The sequence below is a fragment of the Giraffa tippelskirchi genome, chromosome 9, assembly GCF_054371585.1.
Source record: "Giraffa tippelskirchi isolate mGirTip1 chromosome 9, T2T-mGirTip1v1.2.pri, whole genome shotgun sequence".
NCBI lineage: Eukaryota > Metazoa > Chordata > Mammalia > Artiodactyla > Giraffidae > Giraffa > Giraffa tippelskirchi.
The window spans coordinates 146,581,562-146,604,271 of record NC_137283.1 but is presented as its reverse complement, the minus strand read 5'-3'; the positions used below and the strand labels follow the sequence as shown (position 1 = coordinate 146,604,271).

At 38.3% G+C, this 22,710-nt stretch overlaps 2 protein-coding genes across 20 annotated transcripts in view; one reads left to right on the top strand and one right to left on the bottom strand.

Annotated features, from left to right (window-relative positions):
* GRM1 (glutamate metabotropic receptor 1) overlaps positions 1 to 2,376 on the bottom strand; it is a 447,850-nt gene extending 445,474 nt beyond the window's left edge. The window contains exon 1 of the mRNA XM_081529880.1: positions 2,255 to 2,376. The gene's annotated coding sequence lies outside the window, so the exon portion shown is untranslated. The remainder of the gene's footprint in view (positions 1 to 2,254) is intronic.
* SHPRH (SNF2 histone linker PHD RING helicase) overlaps positions 1,580 to 22,710 on the top strand; it is an 84,842-nt gene continuing 63,711 nt past the window's right edge. For 7 of the 19 annotated variants that reach the window (XR_014065345.1, XR_014065342.1, XR_014065343.1 and 4 more), the window contains exons 1-7: positions 2,545 to 2,746; positions 10,362 to 11,028; positions 15,125 to 15,254; positions 17,094 to 17,312; positions 20,035 to 20,113; positions 20,765 to 20,915; positions 22,301 to 22,409. Coding sequence is in view for 12 of the 19 variants with exons in the window: in XM_081529870.1 (XP_081385996.1) it covers positions 10,390 to 11,028; positions 15,125 to 15,254; positions 17,094 to 17,312; positions 20,035 to 20,113; positions 20,765 to 20,915; positions 22,301 to 22,409 (1,327 nt within the window). In the remaining 7 variants the exon portion in view is untranslated. Of the gene's footprint in view, positions 1,664 to 2,544; positions 3,160 to 10,361; positions 11,029 to 15,124; positions 15,255 to 17,093; positions 17,313 to 20,034; positions 20,114 to 20,764; positions 20,916 to 22,300; positions 22,410 to 22,710 lie in introns of those variants that run through there. The other 12 variants (XR_014065346.1, XR_014065347.1, XM_081529871.1 and 9 more) reach the window with 5 other exon arrangements.

Sequence of the window (22,710 nt, the reverse complement as noted above, 5' to 3'; positions counted from 1 at the left end):
AAACTAAGATCATGGCATCTGGTCCCATCACATCATGGCAAATAGATGGGGAAACAGTGGAAACAATGGCAGACTTTATTTTGGGGGGCTCCAAAATCACTGCAGATGGGGATTGCAGCCATGAAATTAAAAGATGCTTACTCCTTGGAAGAAAAGCTATGACCAACCTAAGCATATTACAAAGCAGAGACATTACTTTGCCAACAAAGGTCCATCTAGCCAAGGCTATGGTCTTTCCAGTAGTCCTGTATGGATGTGAGAGTTGGACTATAAAGAAAGCTGAACACCAAAGAATTGATGCTTCTGAACTGCGGTGTTGGAGAAGACTTTTGAGAGTCCCTTGGACTGCAAGGAGATCCAACCAGTACACCCTAAAGGAGGTGAGTCCTGAGCTTTCACTGGAAGGACTGATGTTGAAGCTGAAACTTCAATACTTTGGCCACCTGATGTGAAGAAATGACTCATTTGAAAAGACCCTGATGCTGGGAAAGATTGAAGGCAGGAGAAGGGGACGGCAGAGGATGAAATGGTTGGATGGCATCACTGACTCAATAGACATGAGTTTGGGTAAACTCCTTGAATTGGTGATGGACAGGAAGGCCTGGCATGCTGCAGTCCATGGTCGCAAAGAGTCAGACACGACTGAGCAACTGAACTGAACTGAACTGATGTGAAGAACTGACTCACTGGAAAAGATTGAAGGCAGGAGAAGGGGATGAAACAGGATGAGATGGTTGGATGGCATCACTGACTTGATGGACATGAGTTTGAGTAAGCTCCAGGAGTTGGTGATGATGGACAGGGAATCGTGTGTGCTACAGTCCATGCAGTCGCAAAGAGCCGGACTTGACTGAGTGACTGAACTGAACTGAACTGAGGAGTGAACAGCTGCTTCACAGCTGGGAGCTTCCAGAATGCTAAGGTGCAAAACTGGGTCACTTTTTTTGAAATTAGCTCTGGTGATTCTATATCGAAAAACACATTACCCCGTAGAGAACTGTTCAAAGGCTATACTTTGAAAATACAGGACTGAACATACATAGCATTGTAAAAACTGTTAAAATCTTAATTGTAAGCATATGCTACTGTATTAGAATTCTATCTCTGTATTACATCAGAGAGTTGAAATCACATCTCTAGATATATAACTGGATCCCTAGTTTACTATTTTTGTACAGGTTAACAATGTCTGTAGAGATTAATTACTCGATAACATTGAACAGAAATGAAATGAGGCTGGGCTTATTTTAAAATATCTCCGCCTGGCACCAGCAGGACTTGGTAAAATTATGAGCTTGATTTTCTGCTCCATTAGTGAAATGTGACATAAAACTATCAAAGATCACCTGTCGCAGCACCATATACATTTAAGTATGGAGTTTCAAATTACACTTCCAAAAGAAAGGCTCCATTATACACTGCCCCTAATAAAAGGATTAGTTCTCCAATGAAGTGGGATTCTGCTTGCCTACTCTTCCAGCACTAGCACTACTTTTTTAGCTTGCGTCCGGAAACTCTGGATAAGGTTACTGATACCCATTGAATTCTAAGCGTTTTGTTTACGGAAACAGCTTCTCTTAGACTTAGAGGTTCGTCATGAAGTTCGGTACTAAGAATATCGACCACTCTGGACTGTCTCCACAGCTAATGGATCCTCCTATAGGCAAGAACTTATTTTTGTGCTTCTGTGATCACACAGGCCTAGACGCCCTTCCGCAGCATAATTCTAAGTCCTCATTAGGTACTCAGTCATGGAGTGTCCCATGCCTCAAAGTGTTACTCGCTTAGCCGAGTTCGACTCTTTGCGACCCTGTGGACTGTAGCCCACCAGGCTCCTCTGTCCATGGGATTCTCCAGGCAAGACTACTGGAGTGGGTTGCCATTTCCTTCGCCTGGGGATCTTCCCGACCCAGGGATCGAACTGGGGTCTCCCGCATTGCGGGCAGATTCTTTCCTCTCTGAGCCGTTCTTTTCCAGGCTCTTGGTTCTGAAGCCGCTCAGTGATTTCGGAGTTACCTAGGCATAAGCCTACCTCCAAGAGAAAAGGCTACCACTCAGTGAAGAAAAGGAAAAAAAAAAAAAAAGCTTAAGATATTGGAAGCCCAGCTTCGTCACGATAAGTGTAGTTTTTTCCTCATCTTAAAATATTTACTCACATCTCCCTGGAGAGTCTTTTAAAATAACTTCTGAGTTAGATAAACTTCATCCGTAACTAATTAGTGACTGCTTTCTAGAAACAATCTACAAGGTGTACCTGCAGAATTCTTGTCTTTTTATTAAAGCCACAACTCAACATCTCTTTCAAGTGTGGCGCGTAACCTTCAGCCAGCAGCCTCGCGCACTTCTAAATCCGCTTAGAGCGCCACCTTCTCCTTCGAGGTTCAGCCTATCACGTATTCGCTAATTCCTCAGTGTAGCTATCGCGAGACTCCAACGGTATCCTTCGAGAGTCTCTAACTGTGTGGACTTGCGCAGAAGAAACTCATGAAGCTACGGTCGGAGAAAGGGGCGGGGCGTCCCGACGTGCGCGTTCACCTTGACCCCACGCTCCAGCGCGCGCTCGGCATCTAGGCGCTGTGGTTTCTGGGCCCCCCGGGAACCCCAACACAAACCAGCCTAAAGCGCGCGTGCCCACCTCAGGCCGATGTTCGGTGGATAGCGAATGCGTGCCCAGGACCTGCAGGGGCATCAGAGGGCCCTGGGCCTTGGTGCAGAGAGGCTCTAGGGGCTTGGAGAAACAGTCTAGGTAGGCGCTTGGGTGATAGAGGGTCAGGGGTCAGAGGTCGGGGCGGAAGGCATTTCTGGACGCAGACGAAGGTCTCCGGGAGGGACGACTCCGTTGTTTTGGAGCCCGGGAAACTAAAAGGCTGAGAGGAGGCCGCGGCGCGAGTCTCCCCGACCCTTCCCCAGACCCTTCCCCAGACGTGCGGGCCGGGGGACCGCCGCGGCTTGCCCCGGGCGAAGAGGAGCCGCGGGAGGGAGGCTTGCTTTCCCCCCGCGGGCTGGGGCCTACGGTGTCTCTTCCGAGCGTCCTAGGGCCCTTGATCTCGCTCCTCCGCCTCCGGGCAGCTTGTTTGCCCGGGCTGCTGGGAGCGATCGGCGCTGACAGCCTTGCTCAGACTCCTCAAACCGCTTTTGAGTCTTTCGGAAGAAAACAGAGTGGGTATCACCCTTCTCCGCAGATACGCCCCTGGCGATTGGAACTGGTCAGCTGCCTAGCTTATTGGTGTGCGGGATTGTAAATGTAGAAAAGGGGAGGCCGGTGCCTCTGAGTTAAAGTTCTCAGGTACCTCAGGAATCAGGTTAATTACATTCGCATTCAAAACCAGCTTTGCATTTTGTGCCTTTTGACTCCGTGTTAGTTTCTATTTTTCTGAGCCAAGATATGTTTTCTGATGGTTGACGGTCACTGTCAGATTAAACAGGATTAGTAAACAGTGACTCTGTGCTTTTTCTCTAAGGGACTTGACCTTAGCCATGAAGTAAAAACCGTAGATGTTTGGTGTTTTCCTATTTCCGCCTGCAACATGGAAGACCTGGGTTCGATCCCTGGGTTGGGAAGATCCCCTGGAGAAGGGAACGGCTACCCACTCCCAGTATTCTGATTTGGAGGATTCCAAGGACTGTATATAGTCCATGAGATCGCAAAGAGTCGGACACGACTGAGCGAGTTTCACTACTTCTGTTTGAATTAACTTGTGACTTTAATAAACAATACTTTTAGAGTCATTAGAGCTATTTTCAATTATTCTGTTGGGTGATAGCAAGAATGATGAAACTCCCATGAATCGTGATCCATGATACCTGTACCGTCACCGGAAAGGCTAGTTGGTTTATGATGAGAAATCATGCTGGAAGCAAGATAGTAGTGAGCAGTAGTGGGATAAATGTTCTTTATTGCAAAACATGGCACTTCCTAGAGTTTACAAAATCCACTTAGCCAATAAGCTGGCAGTTGAGAATAAAATGGTTTTGAAGGATGCTGTTTATATATATCCTCTTCTTGTCAGGCCTAAAGAACTGTACTTACAGAATTATTAAATCTTTTATTAAGAGTTCAGGCTAGAAAGATTTGGGGGAATAGAATCTACTGGTGAAAAAACTCAAGGCCTTTTATAAGTGTCTGTGACTGACTGTATTCTAGATTTCTGCAGAGGAAAATACTCTCAACTTGCTGGGGTTATCACTAAGAAAAAGGTTGTGGTAATGCTAGGTCATTGAGAACTTCTCAGTCATCAGTAATGATTGAATATCACTTGCATAAGGCTTACCTTGCAGAGCGATAAAGGTTGTGGTAATGCTAGGTCATTGAGAACTTCTCAGTCATCAGTAATGATTGAGTATCACTTGCATAAGGCTTACCTTGCAGAGCGATATCGCAAATGTATATACTCTCTGTTTTCCTGGATAGCCTAAATCAGGACCTACCATGGGTTTGTTCTATATCACTCAGTATTGGCAATTATCTTTTCATGAAGGGATAGTAACTTGGAGGGGGAATAATCTGAGTAAGTTTAATTGATATCCATCTGTTGTATTGTCTTAGCAACTTAACATTTTATGTTTATTTTTGTAGCAATCTATCTTTGTTTTCTGTTAAAGACACAGATCAGTCAGTTTTCTGTTTCACTCTGGGCCAGAAATTGTAAGGAGTAGTTTCACACCGCCTGTAGTCTTTTTGAATGTGGTTAAGTGTGATTCGTTCAAAAAGAAATTTGAGTAAAAGTACTTCTGGGTCTGTGAGAAGAGAGAGAATAGTCACAGAGTTAGAGATCTTTGTTTCAGATTACTTTGTATATCATTTCCATCCTGGCCCTGACCCAGCATTGGGAGTACAGTGCTGAATAGGGTACTGTTCCTGCCCAGCTTTCAAGTAGTTCAAAGTCAAACAGCTAAGAACACTGTAGCAGTTGGAATCAAGGAGAGGCCCTTAACTCAGATACCTGGTTGTGGAACGTTTTGTGGGAGATTAGGATATCAATAGGCTGAAAAGCATGAAAGGGCACTTCAAGCAAAAGGCATTTAAAGGAATGAGAGTGAAAGTGTGGTCCATGTAGGAAACTGTGAGGTATAATCATGTTACACCCAAACACTGGTATTTAAGGAGGAGGAGAAGGGAAGAAGATTCATCTGGTATGAGGAAAATAAGGAGAAGGATTTAGAATTAGAATATGACTAGAGATATATGGAATTTTACTGGGACTTGACTTATTAGCTGCCAGTTAACATTATGGTTTTGAGTAGCTTTGATCAAATAATTTAATCTTCTTTGGTTCAAGAATTATCCCTAGATAAAAATCTCCTAAAAAAAAAAAAAGAGTTAACCAAAACAGTGTGGTGGCGCAGAGGGAAGGCAGATCATGAATGTTTGCTCAATAGAGAACTGAACGAAAGGAGAGCCTGCTAGAAACCCTGGTATTTATTTTTCTTGAACTTATCATTGTAATTGATAAATACTTTGATAATACTGTGACACTGGAAGAATCAAGTTGGAAGCAAACATCTGAGTGAATGTGCAGATTATAGTGGTATATATAATTTAGAAGATACTGCATGAGGATGAGTGTTACCAGAGAAAAGAACAAAGAGTAAAAAGAAAGTGTTCTGGTTCAGTAATATGTCTATTACAAGACTGTTGTAATAGAAAGGGCACGTATTAACCTCTGTTCACAATTGATAGCCTCAGACTGGTCATGGGACTACTATTGATGCACCACCAGTTGAGCAGACATTTCCCATCTGTGCTGTACTTTGCCAGGAAAGAAATGGATTTCTGTAGGCAGCTAGCTATCCATAACAAGGTTTCTCAAACTTGGCTGCATGCTAGAATCACCAAGTGAGCGTGAAAGTGTTAGTCGCTCAGTTGTGTCCAACTCTTTGTGACCCCATGGACTGTAGCCTGCCAGGCTCTTCTGTCCATGGAATTCTCCAGGCAGGAATACTGGAGTGGGTTGCCATCCCCTTCTCCAGGGGATCTTCCCAGGGATTGAACCCAGGTCTCCTGCGTTGCAGGCAGACTACTGTCTGAGCCACCAGGGAAGAATCACCAAGGGAACCTAAAAAAATAATGGAGGTAGTGCCTGGGCCTTGCCCCAGAGATGATAGTTTAATTGGCTGGGCTAGTACCAGGGCATCAGGATTCTGAAAATTTCCCCCAGGTGGTTCTAGTGTTCAGTCAAGTTTGAAATACACTGACCTGTAGTTCCCCATCCTGCCACTTTAAAGTTTGGTTATTGTAAAGTGTAGTTTACAGTGTTCTCAGGGTGATGATAATAGCAACTACCACTTACTGAATATATGCTAAATTTCAGTTGCAGTGCTCTTGTACATACACAAAGAAGCTAGATAATTTATAAATGCCAAAGCTAGAATTAGAATTTAGGACCCCAAAACCCACATTCTCTCATATAAGCCACATTGCTTTGCCAGATAGGAGTTTCTGTAGCCAGTTGCTTTGCCATTAGAGTTAATGTTTCCATCATCACCATGTTACTAATATGATGGTGAGTGAGATAGATTGTGTAACTGGCCCAGTTCCCTCCGCATATGTCCCCACCTCTTGCTTTGAGTCCATCTGTGTGAACTTGGCCCATGGAACCTTAGTGTTTTTACCCTGAAAGTGAAAGTATAGTTGCTCAATCGTGTTTGACACTTTGCGACCCCATCAACTGTAGCCTACCAGGCTCCTCTGTCCGTGGGATTTTCCAGGCAAGAGTACTGGAGTGGGTTGCCATTTCCTTCTCCAGAGGATCTTCCCTACCCAGGGATCGAACCCGAGTCTCCCACATTGTAGGCAGATGCTTTACCGTCTAAGCCACCAGGGAAGTCCATTTTTTACCCTGACCAAGTGCCAAAAAGTACTTGTGTGATTGGATTTGCACTCTTACTCCTCATCACTGTCATAATAACATTCTTGGGTTTTTTTTGCTGGTACAAGGAGAAGGATGACTATACCTAGGAGATCCAAGCTGCTTTTCCTGAAACCTATCCTATATCAGCCAATCCTAAGCTAATCTGCAGATCTGTGAGAATAAACGATTGCTGTCTTCAGGCAGAGCTTTGGGTGATATGTTATACAGCATATTTATGATGGTGGCTAACTGATAAACTGGTGTAGAAGACTGACTCGATTCCAGTATTCCAACCTGTGCTCTGAGGAGAACTGGACACAGACAAGCACTTAGCTTATTAGGGACTTTCTATATCATTCTGATCTCTTATCCAAGGTAATAGAGGAGATAAGATGCTTGAAAAGTAGTTAACTGTAGTCAGAGGTTGATTGTAGACCGCCACCTCCATATTCACAAACCAAGCACTGATTAAGGGAATGGAATTCTCACGATTGACTTAGAACAGCAGTTTTTGGTAGACATTTTGCAATTATGAAAATGTTCAATTACTGTCAGTCCAATATGGTAGCTTCTGGTCACATATAGCTTTTGAGCATTTGAACTATGGCTAGGGAGAATGAAGAGCTGAGTTTAAATCTTTTTGCTTTTAACTGAAATACTACCTCTTAAAGTTAGACACAGCTGTCAGCATTCTTATGGGACTACACAAACAACTTCTTTGGGGCTGCTGAGGAAACCACTCTCCTTTGAAGTCACAAAGCTAACATGTTTTTCAGTAAGAGAAAGGTTCTGTCAACAAGGAAATGTGGTAGATCTTAGGTAGATAAATAATAGTACTGTTTGTTTCATGGTTATTGTCCTGTTCAGATTTTTCTATTTATTGGGCCAGCTTTACTTGTTACATTTTGTTAGTAAATTATGCATTTTATCAATACATTTCAAGTTTATTGGAATAAAGCTATTAAGAGTTTTTAATTCCCTTCTGTACCTGCTTTTTGTTTTTGCCTTTTAAATTAGTTTTATTAAGGTAAATTACGTACAATAAAATTCAACAATTTTATATATACAATTTGATGAATTATGACAAATGTATAAAATCAAGTGATCACCTGTGGAACATTTCTGTTACCCAAAGGTTTCCCTTCTGCTTCTTTGCTGTCAGTCACACCTCTTAACACTTCCTGACCCCTGGAAACCATAATCTGCTTTCTAACACTAGATTCTTACTTTCTCTAGAATTTCATATAAATCGAATCATGCACTATAGAGTCTTTCACATCTGGCTTCCTTCACTTAGTGTAATGTGTTAAAAATTCATCCATGTTATATGTATCAATAGTTTGAGTAGCATTCTGTTTGTTTATCCATTCATCAGGTGATGAACATTTGGGTTCTTTCCAGGTTTAGGCATTTATTAACAAAATTGGTATTAACAAATTCAAGTTTAAGTTTTTTATGATTCTGTGTTTTTTATTTCTTTTAGGTAAACACCTGTGAGTGGGATTAATAGGCTGTGCAGAAAGTATATATTTAATTTGTAAGAAGTTGACAAACTTTTCCTATTGGAATGTTTGAGAATTCAGTTCTAGTTGTTCTGTGTCCTCGGTCTTTAACATTTTAACTGTTCTACTAGATATGTAGTTTCTCATTGTGGTTTTATGAGTTGAATTGCAATGTCTTAATGACTGATGATAGCAAGGATATTTTCATGTGCTTATTTGGCACTTATAGATCATCTTTTGTGAAATGACCGTTCAGCATTTTTGTCCATTTTTTAAATAAGGTTTTTCTTAAATATTGGTTTGCAAGAGTTATTTATATGTTTCACATATAAATCTTTCATCAGATCTCTGTGCTATTTTCTCTTTTTATGAAAACTTGACAATTTTAAGTTTACAACTTTGTTTAAAGTTAATTATCTTTTAAAGGAGTGTAAAAACAAGAGAAAAAGAATATTATATTTATGCAGATATTTTCCATTCATAATGCTTTTTTTTCTTTGTGTAGGTCCAAATTTCCATCTAAATCATTTTCCTCTGCCTTGAGTACTTCATTTAACATTTCTTGTGCTGTGGGGCTCCACTTAAGGTTCCACTACCAGGTCCCACCACTACCAGCCCCACCACTAAACATGGCAGCCCCCTTGATGATGCTGTCATCTCTTGTGCTGATACATTCACGCTGTCATTTAGCTTTCCATTCTGATTGCTTCTGTGTCATTCTTTAGGAAGACCTCAAAGTTTCTGCTCAGCTGAGATGTCCCATCGTTTTGTATTGCCTTAGACAGGGCTAGATTCGGGGCAGAATAATTGAGAATGGGGTGTTAGCAAGGGTAGAGCAATGTAGACTGCTCTGTGTGCTGAGTTTGTCTTCACAAAACCAAAACGCAGCTTGTTGTTTGTACTGAATTAAAGACCCTGGTTTGATCTACACTACTTTTATATCCTCTCCTCAAATATGGGATGATGTTGAATACTTACTGGGGACTCATCAAATACCTGGCTGGATTTTATTAAATGAGATTACTGAGAATATTTATTAAACTACACTTGAATCCAAATTTTATTTATACATTCCTTTCTCTTTTTTTTCAGCTACATGGTTGAAATACATTGGATTAGGCACCAACCATCATTGTGACTTTATGATTTAAATTCTCTGAGTTCTGTGTTGCATATAGGAATTGGCTATTCTTTTGGGAGAAGGGAAAGGCTACCCACTCCAGTATTCTTGCCTGGAGAATTCCATGGACTGTATACTCTATGAGGTCGCAAAGAGTCGGACACGACTGAGCAACTTTAAAATATATATATACATATATATAGTTTAGGGCCTGCCTTATATAGGCTACTTTCAACTTAATTGAAAAAGCGTTCGTTTCATTTTTTCTGATATTTTTAAATTCTTTTCTTTTATTGTCTATGCCTTATCTCCCCCTCGTTGCTATCTGTCACCATCTTATTTCTTGTCCAGCTATCCTCTTATTCTTTCTATCAGCTAATTCACAAAAAGAAATACATTTCCATATTTTCATTTTCCTCTTTTGAAAAAGAATATATTTTTAGAGATTTTTAAGCTATGTCAGGGTCAAGTGAAGTTTTGTTAACTCTTTGGAATTATAAAACAAAATGAAATCCTGTAGTGATTATATGGGTTTAAGTATTACTAAAAGTTTTCAAATAAGCATTTCCGGAATGTTTGAGAGATTTACCTTACCATCATGCATTTAAAAATCATTAAATGTATTTTTAGAACTTATTTTAAACAAAAATCTGTCTATATTAAATTTCTCTAAAATACCATTAAGATCATTAGGATTTGTGTGATACAAAAGATTATAGTCAATGTGTTCCATAACTGTATTTGACTTATTAAAAAAAAATTATCCATTGCTTTATGTATCTCTTTAAAGATTTCATGTTATGTGTGGGATTATTATTCTATGTTGAACTGCTCATCTGAATACTTATATCCTCTCTTGGAATGTCTGCTGTTGTGTTTATCTTCTAGGGTTCATATTTACCAAGAGAACTTGAGAATGAGCAGCCGACGGAAACGTGCTCCCCCAGTGAGGGTAGATGAGGAAAAGCAACAGCAGCTTTGCTGGAATATGCATGAGGACAGAAGGAATGAACCTCTCACCTTAACTGATGACGAGCAGTGCTGCCCAGGTTTGGGCTCCTCTCCTGCTCACCGCATCCTCCTAGACGACAGTCTAAAGGAAGAAGTGGCTCATAGAGAAAAGAAGAGATGTTCCGAAGCCGTGAGCATCTCAAAATCAATTGATAAAGAAGAGACTGGTGGCATTTTTTCCCCTTTGTCTAAAAAGCTGAATATTGTAATTTCCCCCTATCACTTTGATAATTCTTGGAAAGCATTTCTAGGAGAATTCACTCTTCAGCTTCTTCCTAAACAGTGTTTAATTGAAAATTTTTCTGAAAAGAGTTTTACACTGACAAGTTCCGAGTTGAGCAATCAGTTCCTGATCTATATTCGTTCAGGATGTGAAAATGTAGAGAAAAAAGAAAGAGGACTCAATGAGCCAGTCAGTAGCTGTGACAAGGGAATTCAAGTGGAGTCGTCCTTCAGCAGTGAAATGTTAGAAGATTTGGGATGGCTGCAAAAGAAGAAAAGAATAAAACTTTACCAAAAACCAGAAGAAAACAACAGTATCAAGGTATCAATTTATATGGTATCCCTTAAGGTTCTTCATTGGATACCCCATTTTGAAGTTAACTTAGAAGCTCTGTAAAGCCAGCGATAAGCATTTCATTATTAAGTGTCAAAGAACACTTCATTGCGGGCATTCAATAACTATAAAAATATATATATATATATATATTTTATATATCATAGCCTGTCATTTCCATGCTGTACTTTTTTGGGATCTTCCTGATTCACCTTTTTCAGCTCTACTCTCAGTGCCTTGTTTTGATCTTCATTATCTCTTTCTCTTCCAGTAGCAATCCTTCCGTCATTGCCTTTCCAGTTCTTTCATCTCCTTTGTCTCTGGGCTGGTATGATATGAATGCAAATGGAATTCTAGTCTGTTTATGCCTGCAGAATTAACTGTAATCTGGCATATAAGTCTCTCCTTTGACAGGCCTTTGTCTCCTCCAGCTTTATCTGTCTCCTTCTCAACTCTTTATCACTCTGCTTTTTATTCTGTCCCAGAAACTACAAATTGATTTGTTTCCTGCATACACCCTGATGTCTTTCTGCATCTGTGCTTTCGCTGTCATACTTCCCTCTGCCCAGGTTGTTGCTTCCTCATCCCTCAAAACTTCTGGTCATTCCTCAATGTGCAGCTCAGGGTTTACTTCATCTGGGGAAATCTTTTCTTAAACTCCATGGGTGGTGTTACGTGCTCTTCCCCCATAATACCTGACGCACACGCTTATTTTTGCCTTGATCACTTGTAGTGTACTTCCATTTTAGACCTTCCCCCCCTCACTCAACTATGAAGTTTTTTTAATCTTCACAGCCCAGTAGAATACCAAATACTAAACAGATTTTCAGCAAATGGATGAATATATGATTCATTTCAGGCTCTAGTATTCACTAACTTAGTAACTTTTTGTGAATCTTTTAAAGACTCTACTTTCAGCTTCTTTCCATATGAAATGTAAATAATACTCATTCCTTTTACCTCATACAACTGTGCTGAAAATCTGAGGAGGTAATGTAAGTAAATGTACTTTGAAACTATAAAGCAAATTAATATGTCTTCATGCTAATACTTGAAATATACTTGAATATACTTGATTCAATACTTGAAATTCTAAAATGTTAAATTCACTTTTGTTCGGTTGAAAACATCAAACGTGTGTTATACATTTTTTTTTGTTTTGTTTTGTTTTTTTTATAAATTTATTTATTTTAGTTGGGGGCTAATTACTTTACAATATTGTAATAGTTTTTGCCATACATTGACATGAATCAGCCATGGGTTTACATGTGTTCCCCTTCCTGGACCCCCCACCCACCTCCCTCCCCATCCCATCCCTCTGGGTCATCCCATTGCCCCGGCCCTGAGCCCTTGTCTCATGCATCGACCATGGAATGGTGTTCTGTTTCACATATGATAATATACATGTTTCAATGCTATTCTCCAAGAACGTCCCACCCTCACCTTCTCCCTCAGAGTCCATAAAATTGTTCTATGCATCTGTGTCTCTTATTCTGTCTCGCATATGGGGTTATTGTTACCATCTTTCAAATTCCATATATATGCATTAGTATACTGTATTGTTGTTTTTCTTTCTGGCTTACTTCACTCTGTATAATGGGCTCCAGTTTCATCCATCTCAGTAGAACCGATTCAAATGTATTTTTTTTAATGGCTGAGTAATATTCCATTGTGTATATGTACCACAGCTTCCTTATCCATTCGTCTGCTGATGGACATCTAGGTTGCTTCCATGTTCTGGCTATTGTAAACAGTGCTGCGATGAACATTGGGGTACACACGTCTCTTTCAATTCTGGTTTCCTCGGTGTATATGCCCAGCAGTGGGATTGCTGGGTCATATGGCAGTTCTATTCCCAGTTTTTTAAGGAATCTCCACACTGTTCTCCATAGTGGCTGTACTAGTTTGCATTCCCACCAACAGTGTAAGAGGGTTCCCTTTTCTCCACACCCTCTCCAGCATTTATTGCTTGTAGACTTTTTCTCACACTAAAAAGCAGTTATATCAATAGCCCTATTTGTAGCTTCAGAATTGACTGAAGGAAAGGAGAAAATCATTTAGAAGCATTAGATTGTAATTAATTCTTCCCTGTACAGTCAAACTCTGCAACCTAGCATCCCTTCTCTGGTGATTGTGAGTGCCACAAATTGTGGCTCAAGTTAAAAACAGATTTAAGAATTTGTGGTTTGTACGTCTGTGTTCTATCCACTTCTCCCCCACATCAAGTCTTGGTCTCTTCTGTCTTCCCTAATCCCTACTTTTATAAATATTTAAACACTTACTGCTGCAATAGCAAGGCATTTCTAAGCAAACACAGAGCAGAATATAAATAATAATGAAAAGTACTCTTTGCCACTTATTACAGTGTAATGCTGATTGAATTTTGTTCTTTACTGAAAAAATATATGAGACTCTTAGTGATCATGGAATCGGGCCCAGCATAATACAGAGAAATGAAGGAAACTGTGTTTGTTGATTATCTGCCATTCAGTTCAGTTCAGTTCAGTCACTCAGTCATGTCCGACTCTTTGCGACCCCATGAATCGCAGCATGCCAGGCCTCCCTGTCCATCACCAACTCCCAGAGTTTACCCAAACCGTGTCCATCGAGTCGGTGATGCCATCAAACCATCTCATCCTCCGTCATCCCCTTCTCCTCCTGCCCCCAATCCTTCCCAGCATTAGGGTCTTTTCCAATGAGTCAACTCTTCGCATGAGGTGGCCAAAGTATTGGAGTTTCAGCTTCAACATCGGTCCTTCCAATGAACACCCAGGACTGATCTCTTTTAGGATGGACTGGTTGGATCTTCTTGCAGTCCAAGGGACTCTCAAGAGTCTTCTCCAGCAGCACAGTTCAAAAGCATCAATTCTTCAGCACTCAGCTTTCTTCACCCTCCAACTCTCACATCCATACATGACCACTGGAAAAACCATAGCCTTGACTAGAGGGACCTTTGTTGGCAAAGTAATGTCTCTGCTTTTAAATATGCTATCTAGGTTGGTCATAACCTTCCTTACAAGGAGTAAGCATCTTTTAATTTCATGGCTGCAATCACCATCAGCAGTGATTTTGGAGCCCCCAAAAATAAAGTCGGACACTGTTTCCCCATCTATTTCCCATGAAGTGATGGGACCAGATGCCATTGCTGCTGCTGCTGCTGCTGCTGCTGCTGCTGAGTCGCATCAGTCATGTCCGACTCTGTGACCCCGTAGATCGCAGCCCACCAGGCTCCTCCGTCCCTGGGATTCTCCAGGCAGGAATACTGGAGTGGGTTGCCATTTCCTTCTCCAGTGCATGAAAGGGAAAAGTGAAAGTGAAGTCGCTCAGTCGCGTCCGCTTCTTCACGAACCCATGGGCTGCAGCCTACCAGGCTCCTCCGTCCACGGGGTTTCCCAGGCAAGAGTACTGGAGTGGGGGGCCATTGCCTTCTCCCCAGATGCCATTAGGAACTTTTAAAATTATACTAAGTGGGCTATCTCATATAGTCTTCTCCATTTTGCAAACGAGAACATTTGGGTTAAAATCAATCATTTTGTTTGTTCTTTTAGCTCTTAAGTATCAGTGCCAGTATTAAAATTCAAGTATTTTGACTGGAAAGCTTCATACTACATTGTTTCACCAAAATCAAGCTGTATAACCTTAATCAGAGCCTATTTTCCTCAACATGTTAGTGTTTGATCTAGTAATAGGGACTAGTAAAACCTATCTGTGCTTAACGATCTTGGGGAATCTGTATTTTTAACCAGCTTCACTGATTATTCTGCTGATCATCTAGCTGGAAAATCATTGACTTGGTAGGTAAAATTGGTGTTCTCATCAGTCTCGCAGATTTGGTTCCAGTTAGGGAAATATTTTTTTCTAGGTACTTAAATGGTACATCACACATATTAAGCACTGCATTTACAGAATAAATTTGTTACTGAAAGCAGAAATATATGAGATTTGGTAGGTATATATTTAGAATTTATGGGGTAAATACTCTGAATACCTTTAAAACTGATGGTGTTAAAAATGTGTTTCTTATATGGTCATAAAAAAATGGTGTAGTACAATCAAAACTTTAATGTTGATTAATTATTTGTAGGTTGGAATTTATCTTTTGGAAGCTGGCCTAGCAAAACCAGATTTTCTGAGTGATGCAAGTTCAAGAATGAAAAAGTTCAATCAACTCATGAAGAGAGTTATGGAAAAGCTATACAATTTTATTATTCCAGGTAATTTTTAAAGTAAACTTTAAAATTGCTGCTACTGAAGAGCTTTGGATTTCTCCCAAATCCTGTATATAACAACCAGAAAAACAGCTAATAAAACCATAATAAAATTGAACAACCAACATAAAATTGCTATATGGCAAAATTATACTTATCTTAAATGCCCCCACTACTATACTTTTTGTCTTTTTTTTTTTTTTTGCTTAATAATATGCTTATAGTGTGTACTCAAGAAATGTTGATGGCATCAATAGGCAGAATATAAAGGGATCTGAGCTGATTGGAATTTTTGCATTATTCCTGTGTGTTTTGTTGTTTTTTTTTTTATTTTGTCATGGCCAGAGATTCTTGGCCGGCCTTTACTCCACCTCTCCTTTGCAGTCTGACAAATAATCTCAAGAGCCTGCTTCCCATAAAGACCAGTTAACTTTGCTACTGTTTCTTGGCAAGAAGTTGCATCCTTGGTCAGGACTGCAGTTTCAGAGTTGTCTGCCATTGGTTCCCAAGGGAGAGTGTGGATGGCTTGCTGCAGCCCATCAGCACGACTGGAAAAACGGCTCAGATTCTCCAAGTCCTGCTCATGGTGGGTCAGCCTTATTTCTGGTGCAAATCAGAACAGTTTCACACTGGGATATCTGGGAAATCAGTTTCTAAGCTTGGTTATTGAGTTGTTTTTCTGCAGTACATTCTTTGGGAAGCTTCATAATACTAATAATAGTGAATCATTTGCATGCTAAAGACATAAAAGAAGGAAAATCACTGGTTTCAGAATTGGAAGGAATGCTTTCACGTACATCTAGAACTTTTTTAAAGTTATGATAAGAATCCATTATTCTGCCTTTTAAAAATAATAAAATTGGAACTTTTCAAAAGAAAACTTCAAATTTAATTACTAATAATATGCACCTACACTAACAGAAATAGCCAAGCATATAACTACACATTTATTGTAAACTTTTGAAAATCTTAAAAGGACATAATTTTTATTGAAAAAAGTTAATTATGTATTTTATGGTACAGTCTTTGTTTTAAGGCATATGAGGTATGTCCTACAAATGTGTGTAGGCCTGTTTGAAACCATTCAGTAATAAATCATTGGCTAAAGAGGCCTTGCAAATTTTTCAAGAGTTTGAGGGGTTTTTTTTTTCCCACATTGTAGGCGTGAATCTTTTTCCACAGGGCAGTTGTGCCCAACAAATGAATATGAAATTCTTACGAATTTGTGTTGGTAGCATAAGCCCTTAATCTCCTAATTGGCTGCTGCTGCTGTTACCAAATACCTATCCTTTTTTAGCATAAGAAATAGAATGGGAAACTTTATCTTATTAGATGTAGAAAATTGTCTGCCTGTGGATTTTTTTAATATTATAAAAGTGAAATAAATTATTCTTCTACAAACTGCAATAGATATTCACATTCAGTTCCTCAAAGGTTTATTAAACATCTACAATGGGCATAGCACATGCTGGCTGCTCTGAGGAGCTATGAAAACAAAAGACAGCCTTTGCTCTCAAAGAGCGTTACAGTTCAGTGGGGAAGGGATGAATGCACACAAATGATTATACTACGAGAAAGACTGCAATGTATTGCCATATCCAACGTATAAGACTGTAGCATGAACACAGAGGAGAGTATTCTGATCAGGGAAAACAAAATGTCATGAAAAAAGGATCAGTTATATTATCTTGAAGGGTGGAAGCATAGATTTTTGATCAGTCAAAAGGCACACTGAGCAAAGCCGCAGAGTTGGGAGAGTACATGGTATGTTTTGGAAATGAGAATTGCTTATAGTTACAAATGTAGATCTTGTTGTTTTGAGTACACTTGTTCTTGGATATACAGATGTGTTGGAAGAGGATGAGGAAGGTTCCGATAGTGAGCCAGAGGGACAGGACATTGATGAACTCTATCACTTTGTGAAGCAGACACATAAGCAAGAAACTCGGTCCATCCAAGTGGATGTCCAGCATCCTGCGCTGACCCCTGTGTTGAGACCATACCAAAGAGAGGCTGTCAACTGGATGCTACAACAGGAGCATTTCAAAAGCACCCCTGCTAGTGGCAAGTATAAGATACTTAAAGAAAGGCAAATTGATCAGAGGGATTAGATGAGAGAGTTAGGGTGAAGGAAATCTGTCAGTAAACAAATCGTATTGAAAGCATGGGATAGAATGGGTATGTTACTGTGAACAAAATTATTTTCTAAAACATCCTTCAAAATTGACACCTAGAGAAGTTCATTTATGAGTTCCCTCATCCATAAAAGTTTGAACTGATTTTTCCAGCCAGAGTAAAGGCTGCCTTGATGGAATTTTTAAAAACGAAGAAATTTTTTACATGCCTTTCCAACTAAGAATTGCTTTTGTAACCTGATCAGATGGGAATCTTGCTAATATATGGAAGAAACTGTACAATTTAATCATGAATGTTAGGGACAGAAAGTAAGTTTATAAAAGGGGGAGACTAACATGTGACTAATGTGAGCTTCCTAGTTGTACTTATTTTCTTTACTCCACAAAATAAATAATAAAATGAAATGTCATCTAGTAAGTGTTTTCATAAAAGTAGTCGGTTTATGGGAATCATTTGTGTCACCGCTTTATCATTGTCTTTAAAAGAATGGGCACTAGATGAGATTTTTACATGACCCTAGGAAGTGAAGTGCTAACTATTTCTCCTTTTTCCTATATAGATTTATTTTAATTAGTGATGAATATCTCTTTCGTATTTCTCCTACTTTTTTATCCAACAAACTTTTTTAAACTTTTTATTTTGGAAGTATCAGTTCATAGCCAATATTATTTCTTACTCTTGCGTCTCCCATATTCTGAATTATTTTGAAGTAGTAAGCCCACATGGAGAAGGAAATGGCAACCTACTCCAGTATTCTTGCCTGGAAAACCCCATGGACATAGGAGCCTGGTGGGCTACAGTCCATGGGGTCGCAAAGAGTCGGACACAACTGAGTGACTAAACAACGACAATAACCCCACATATTATATCATTTCATCTGTTAATATTTCAGTTTATTTCATTAAAATATAAAGAAAGGCTCTTTTAAACAAATATATATATATAATGAATTTTGAAACCCCAAAATTTCTTAGTATCACTGTCTCTCTTCCTTCTTAACCCCCTTTCTATTTCTCTCTCTTTAGTTTATTCAAATCTGAAACCAAATAACATCCATATAATATTGGAATTACTTGCTGTCTCTTAAGTTTCTTTTAGTCCATAGGTTTTATTTCCTCTCCTATTTTTTTTCTTATATTTGTTGAAGAAATTTTATAGCTCTATAGAATTTCCTACAGGCTATATTTTTTCTCTAAAATAAAATAATTTTTTTTAACTAAGGAATTTTATTAAGGTGTAAGATACAGTAAATGCATAGATCTTAAGGGCACAGTTTGATAAGTTTTGATAAATCTCTGCATCTATGTAACTAGCAATTCAGTTAAGACATAGAACCAGACTTTCCCAAAAGTAGACACTGGCCACCCGTGCCTATTGAGACTTGAAATGTGACTGTCCAAATTATGTGGTGTAAGTTTAAAATACACACTAGATTTCCAATAGTACAAAAAGAAAAGAATGTGAAATATCTCACTACTACTTTTTATATTGATTACATATTGAAATGATAATATTGTATTTTGATTAAATTAGACTAAAAAATATTAAAATGAATTTTACCTGTTTCTTTTAATATTTGTATCATACACTGCTGACATAAAATATTTCCATCATTCCCAGCACTTTCCATCATTGCCTAGTCAGTTCTCCTACAACCCCTTCAGGAAGCAACCACTGTCATCATAAATTAGTTTTGCTTGTTTTTGAAACAGACAATAATAAAATATGTCCACTCAGGTGGAGGGAGTTGCCTTCTTTCAACATAATGTTTCTGAGGTTCATCCATGCTGCGTGTATCAGTAATTCATTGTTTTTTGTCCCCAGGCTAGATTTTGTTGATTAAATCACATGCGTCATTTAGTGGTTTCTCAGTTCTCTATGGTTCCCATAAATTAAAACTTTTTATCTTTCAATTTTTTTCATTTTATAAAACCTATATGTCTGTATTCCTACTTTATCTATTAATCACTGAAGAAGGTAACAAAAAATGACTAACCATTTCACTGGTAAGTAGAGACATACTTACGACTTAGCAGTTGGTTTAAACAACTTAAAATATTTAGAAGGGATAGTGGAAGACGCTGGTTGACACAGACTCAGTACTTCATTGCTGTAGTTTTAGATTTTCTTTTTCCTCAGTTAAGCCTTTCCTCTACTCAGACCCATATGAAAGGTTAGATCTGATATAAGTTAATGTATTAGCACAGTATCATTTATCTGCGAAGTTATTTAACAATATAAAACATTTAACTTCTTAAAGCATTTATAAAAGACAAGCTGCTTTCATTTATTAGGTAAGCCTTGATGATATGTATTGCTTTTCTTTTCCTGTTAATCCTCTATACTAGTATAATTTGTACATTTTGCTATACTTTGCATAATTAAAACACAATTGATAAATTATAAAGTATCCAATATAATTGCAAGTATAATTTGCTTTAGTTTTTCTGTCTTATCACTTGCTTTTATGGAAAATATTTGTGCGCAAAACAAAGGAAGCAAAAGAATGATATCTGAAGAATGAGAGAGGGGTCCTGGCCTCTTACTCACATGTATGTGCCTCCCCATGGTATCCTGACTGCTGATTTACTTTTAATGTGATTACCTAGCAGAATGGGAAATAAACAGAAAATGGTTTATTTTTCTTTAGAAAATGCCCTACACTTTCTGTGGCGAGAAATTGTTACATCTGAGGGTTTGAAACTCTACTACAATCCATACACAGGCTGGTAAGGCAAAATTTTGCTTATGTGCTTGATATTGAAAACAAATATTATGAAAACCTATATGAGATTGATGGCATATGTCTTCAGCCTTGGCAGTACCTCAGAAAAGCATACTAAATTAAAGTCACATTAGACAGTTTTATAGATAGGATAGACATGGAATTAATAGCACTTGTAATTTTTTGGTAGATAAATGCAGTAGGGTAGATGTAGATATGTAGTTATTGATATTTAAAGAGAGTATAACTTTAAATAAAAATATCACCTAATTATGGGTCAGTTCATTAAATTTGTTAATTTTATTATAGAAGAGTTTTAGGAATCATTAAATATGATTAGTGAATCAGTAGTTCTTGCCATTTTTATTCACAGATTGATAAAGGTCACAGAGGTAGACATGCTTCCCTTTATTTATGGGAGAAAAAAAAATGATGATAGTACCAATTCTGTTTCTGCACGCTTAAGTTGTCAGCTCAGGCAGCTTTTTTTATTCTCACAGTTCTTATATTCATGATCTAGGGATTATAATTGCTGCAACTGAAAGTATAGTTTTAAAAAGCTTGAGACTTTTATGCATTTCTCCCAGTTCTCTTTAGGAACAGTGTGATTTATATTTGCATTCCTGTGATGTGTTTTTCTTGTATTTTCCTTTAGCATCATTCGTGAGTACCCAAATGCTGGACCACAGTTGCTTGGTGGGATCTTAGCAGATGAGATGGGTCTTGGAAAGACAGTGGAGGTTTTGGCTCTGATTCTGACACATACTCGACAAGATGTCAAACAAGATGCTCTCACTCTTCCTGAGGTAGGAGGAGTACTACTGGGCTTGGGAAAGCAGAGCATATGTTCTCCAGAAAGCATCGTATGTTGAACATTTGGTTGGCACTTAAGTCAACACTTTCAGTTTATTCTGTGGCTTATGATTTGTATTAGTCGTTAACTTCACATAGGCACAGAAAATGGGATATTTGTGACCTGGCGGAGTTTTTTAAAGTGATATCGGCCAACCAAGAAGGGGATAGATATGCTGTTATTTATCAAGCTTCCTTCTAGTTGGCAGAGAAATTCTCTTATGAAAGTTTGATTACTTCCTCAAATGTCACTACTTCAGATCTCCAAATTACTGCTACATATTTTTGAGAGCTGTTTTTCAAAAATTGTGCAAATCTCAGATATGTAAATATTAGGGTCAAATAATTAGAACTTTGTTAAAGGGTAAATAGCTTAGTAAGTAGATTTCTCAATGAAATGAACAAATGAAACAAACAAAATTTCTCGATGAAACAGTCTTTATTCTAAAATGTATATGTGTTAGTCACTCAGTCATGTCTAACTCTTTGCAACCCCAGGGATTGTAGCCCCCCAGGCTTCTCTGTCCATGGGATTCTCCAGGCAAGAATAGTGGAGTGGGTAGCCATTCTCTTCTCCAGAGGGTCTTCCCTACCCAGGGATTGAACCTGGGTCTCATGCATTGCAGGTGGATTTCTTTGCCATCTGAGCCCCCAGGGAAACCCTCTAAAATGTATAGTTGTGTTTAAAAATATAAGTTTTAGAGTTTATAAGAAAAAAAAACTTCACTGAGACTCATAGCTTGTAGCTTATATTTTCAGATAATGAAATCGTCAATTAGCACATTAAATCCTGCCGAAATGAGGCCACTAGTTAAAAGCATACTCTAATTACCTGTAGGGTCCACCATGCTCACAACCTTAGCAGTTATGTGATCTTTTGATAGAGTAAAGTTTGCAAAATTATCCTTTCAGATTTGAGTAAGGGATAAAGTAGGGAATGTCTGTTTCCTTTGTAGAAAAATGAGTTGGTGTGTACAGTTTTAACTATCAATAACTTCCTTTTGGGGGTTCCTGCTCATTAGCTGTGTTAATTTTAACTATTTTGATTACTATTACAAATTGAGTGGGCTAATACAGTTTTTAAACAAGCCTTAAAATGTTAATTTCAGAAGTTTCACACTTCAAGTAATTTAATATGCATAATTTTTTTAAATGATGGCTAGCTGTTAACTCTGAAATAAAAAATAAGGTTTGTATGTGTAAACAACATATTTAGCCCTTTCTTTCATAATTTGTTACAACTCGTTTGCATCTCCTTAATAGGAGGGTTAACTTTGTGAAGCAACTCAGAATACTGAAAGCAAAACACTGTGTAACTACTTAATGTTGTTTATATCAGGGAGAAGTGGTAAATTATTTCATTCCATCACATTATTCTGGCGAAAATGTAAAAAAGACAGAAACCCAAAATATGGAATTTGAACCAAAAGAAAAAGTTCAGTGCCCCCGTAAGTATGAAATCTCTTAAAGGTAACACCTTTTGCAGTGATATTTGTTCCAATTCTTATAATCTTTAATAGCAATAACTTATAATTGTTATAAATAATTGTTTTTACAGTTGTTTATACTTTGCATAAAAGTTTGGTTACAAGGCATATTATCTTAACAAAAATAAAGATTTATTCTTTGGTTTGACTTGATCCAGATAGTTTGTTGCTTAATTTGTAGATTAGCAAATTAATGTAATTCTTCTTAAATTATTTTCATTACTGTAATTTATTTCTTAATTGAGACAAGTTTATTACATAT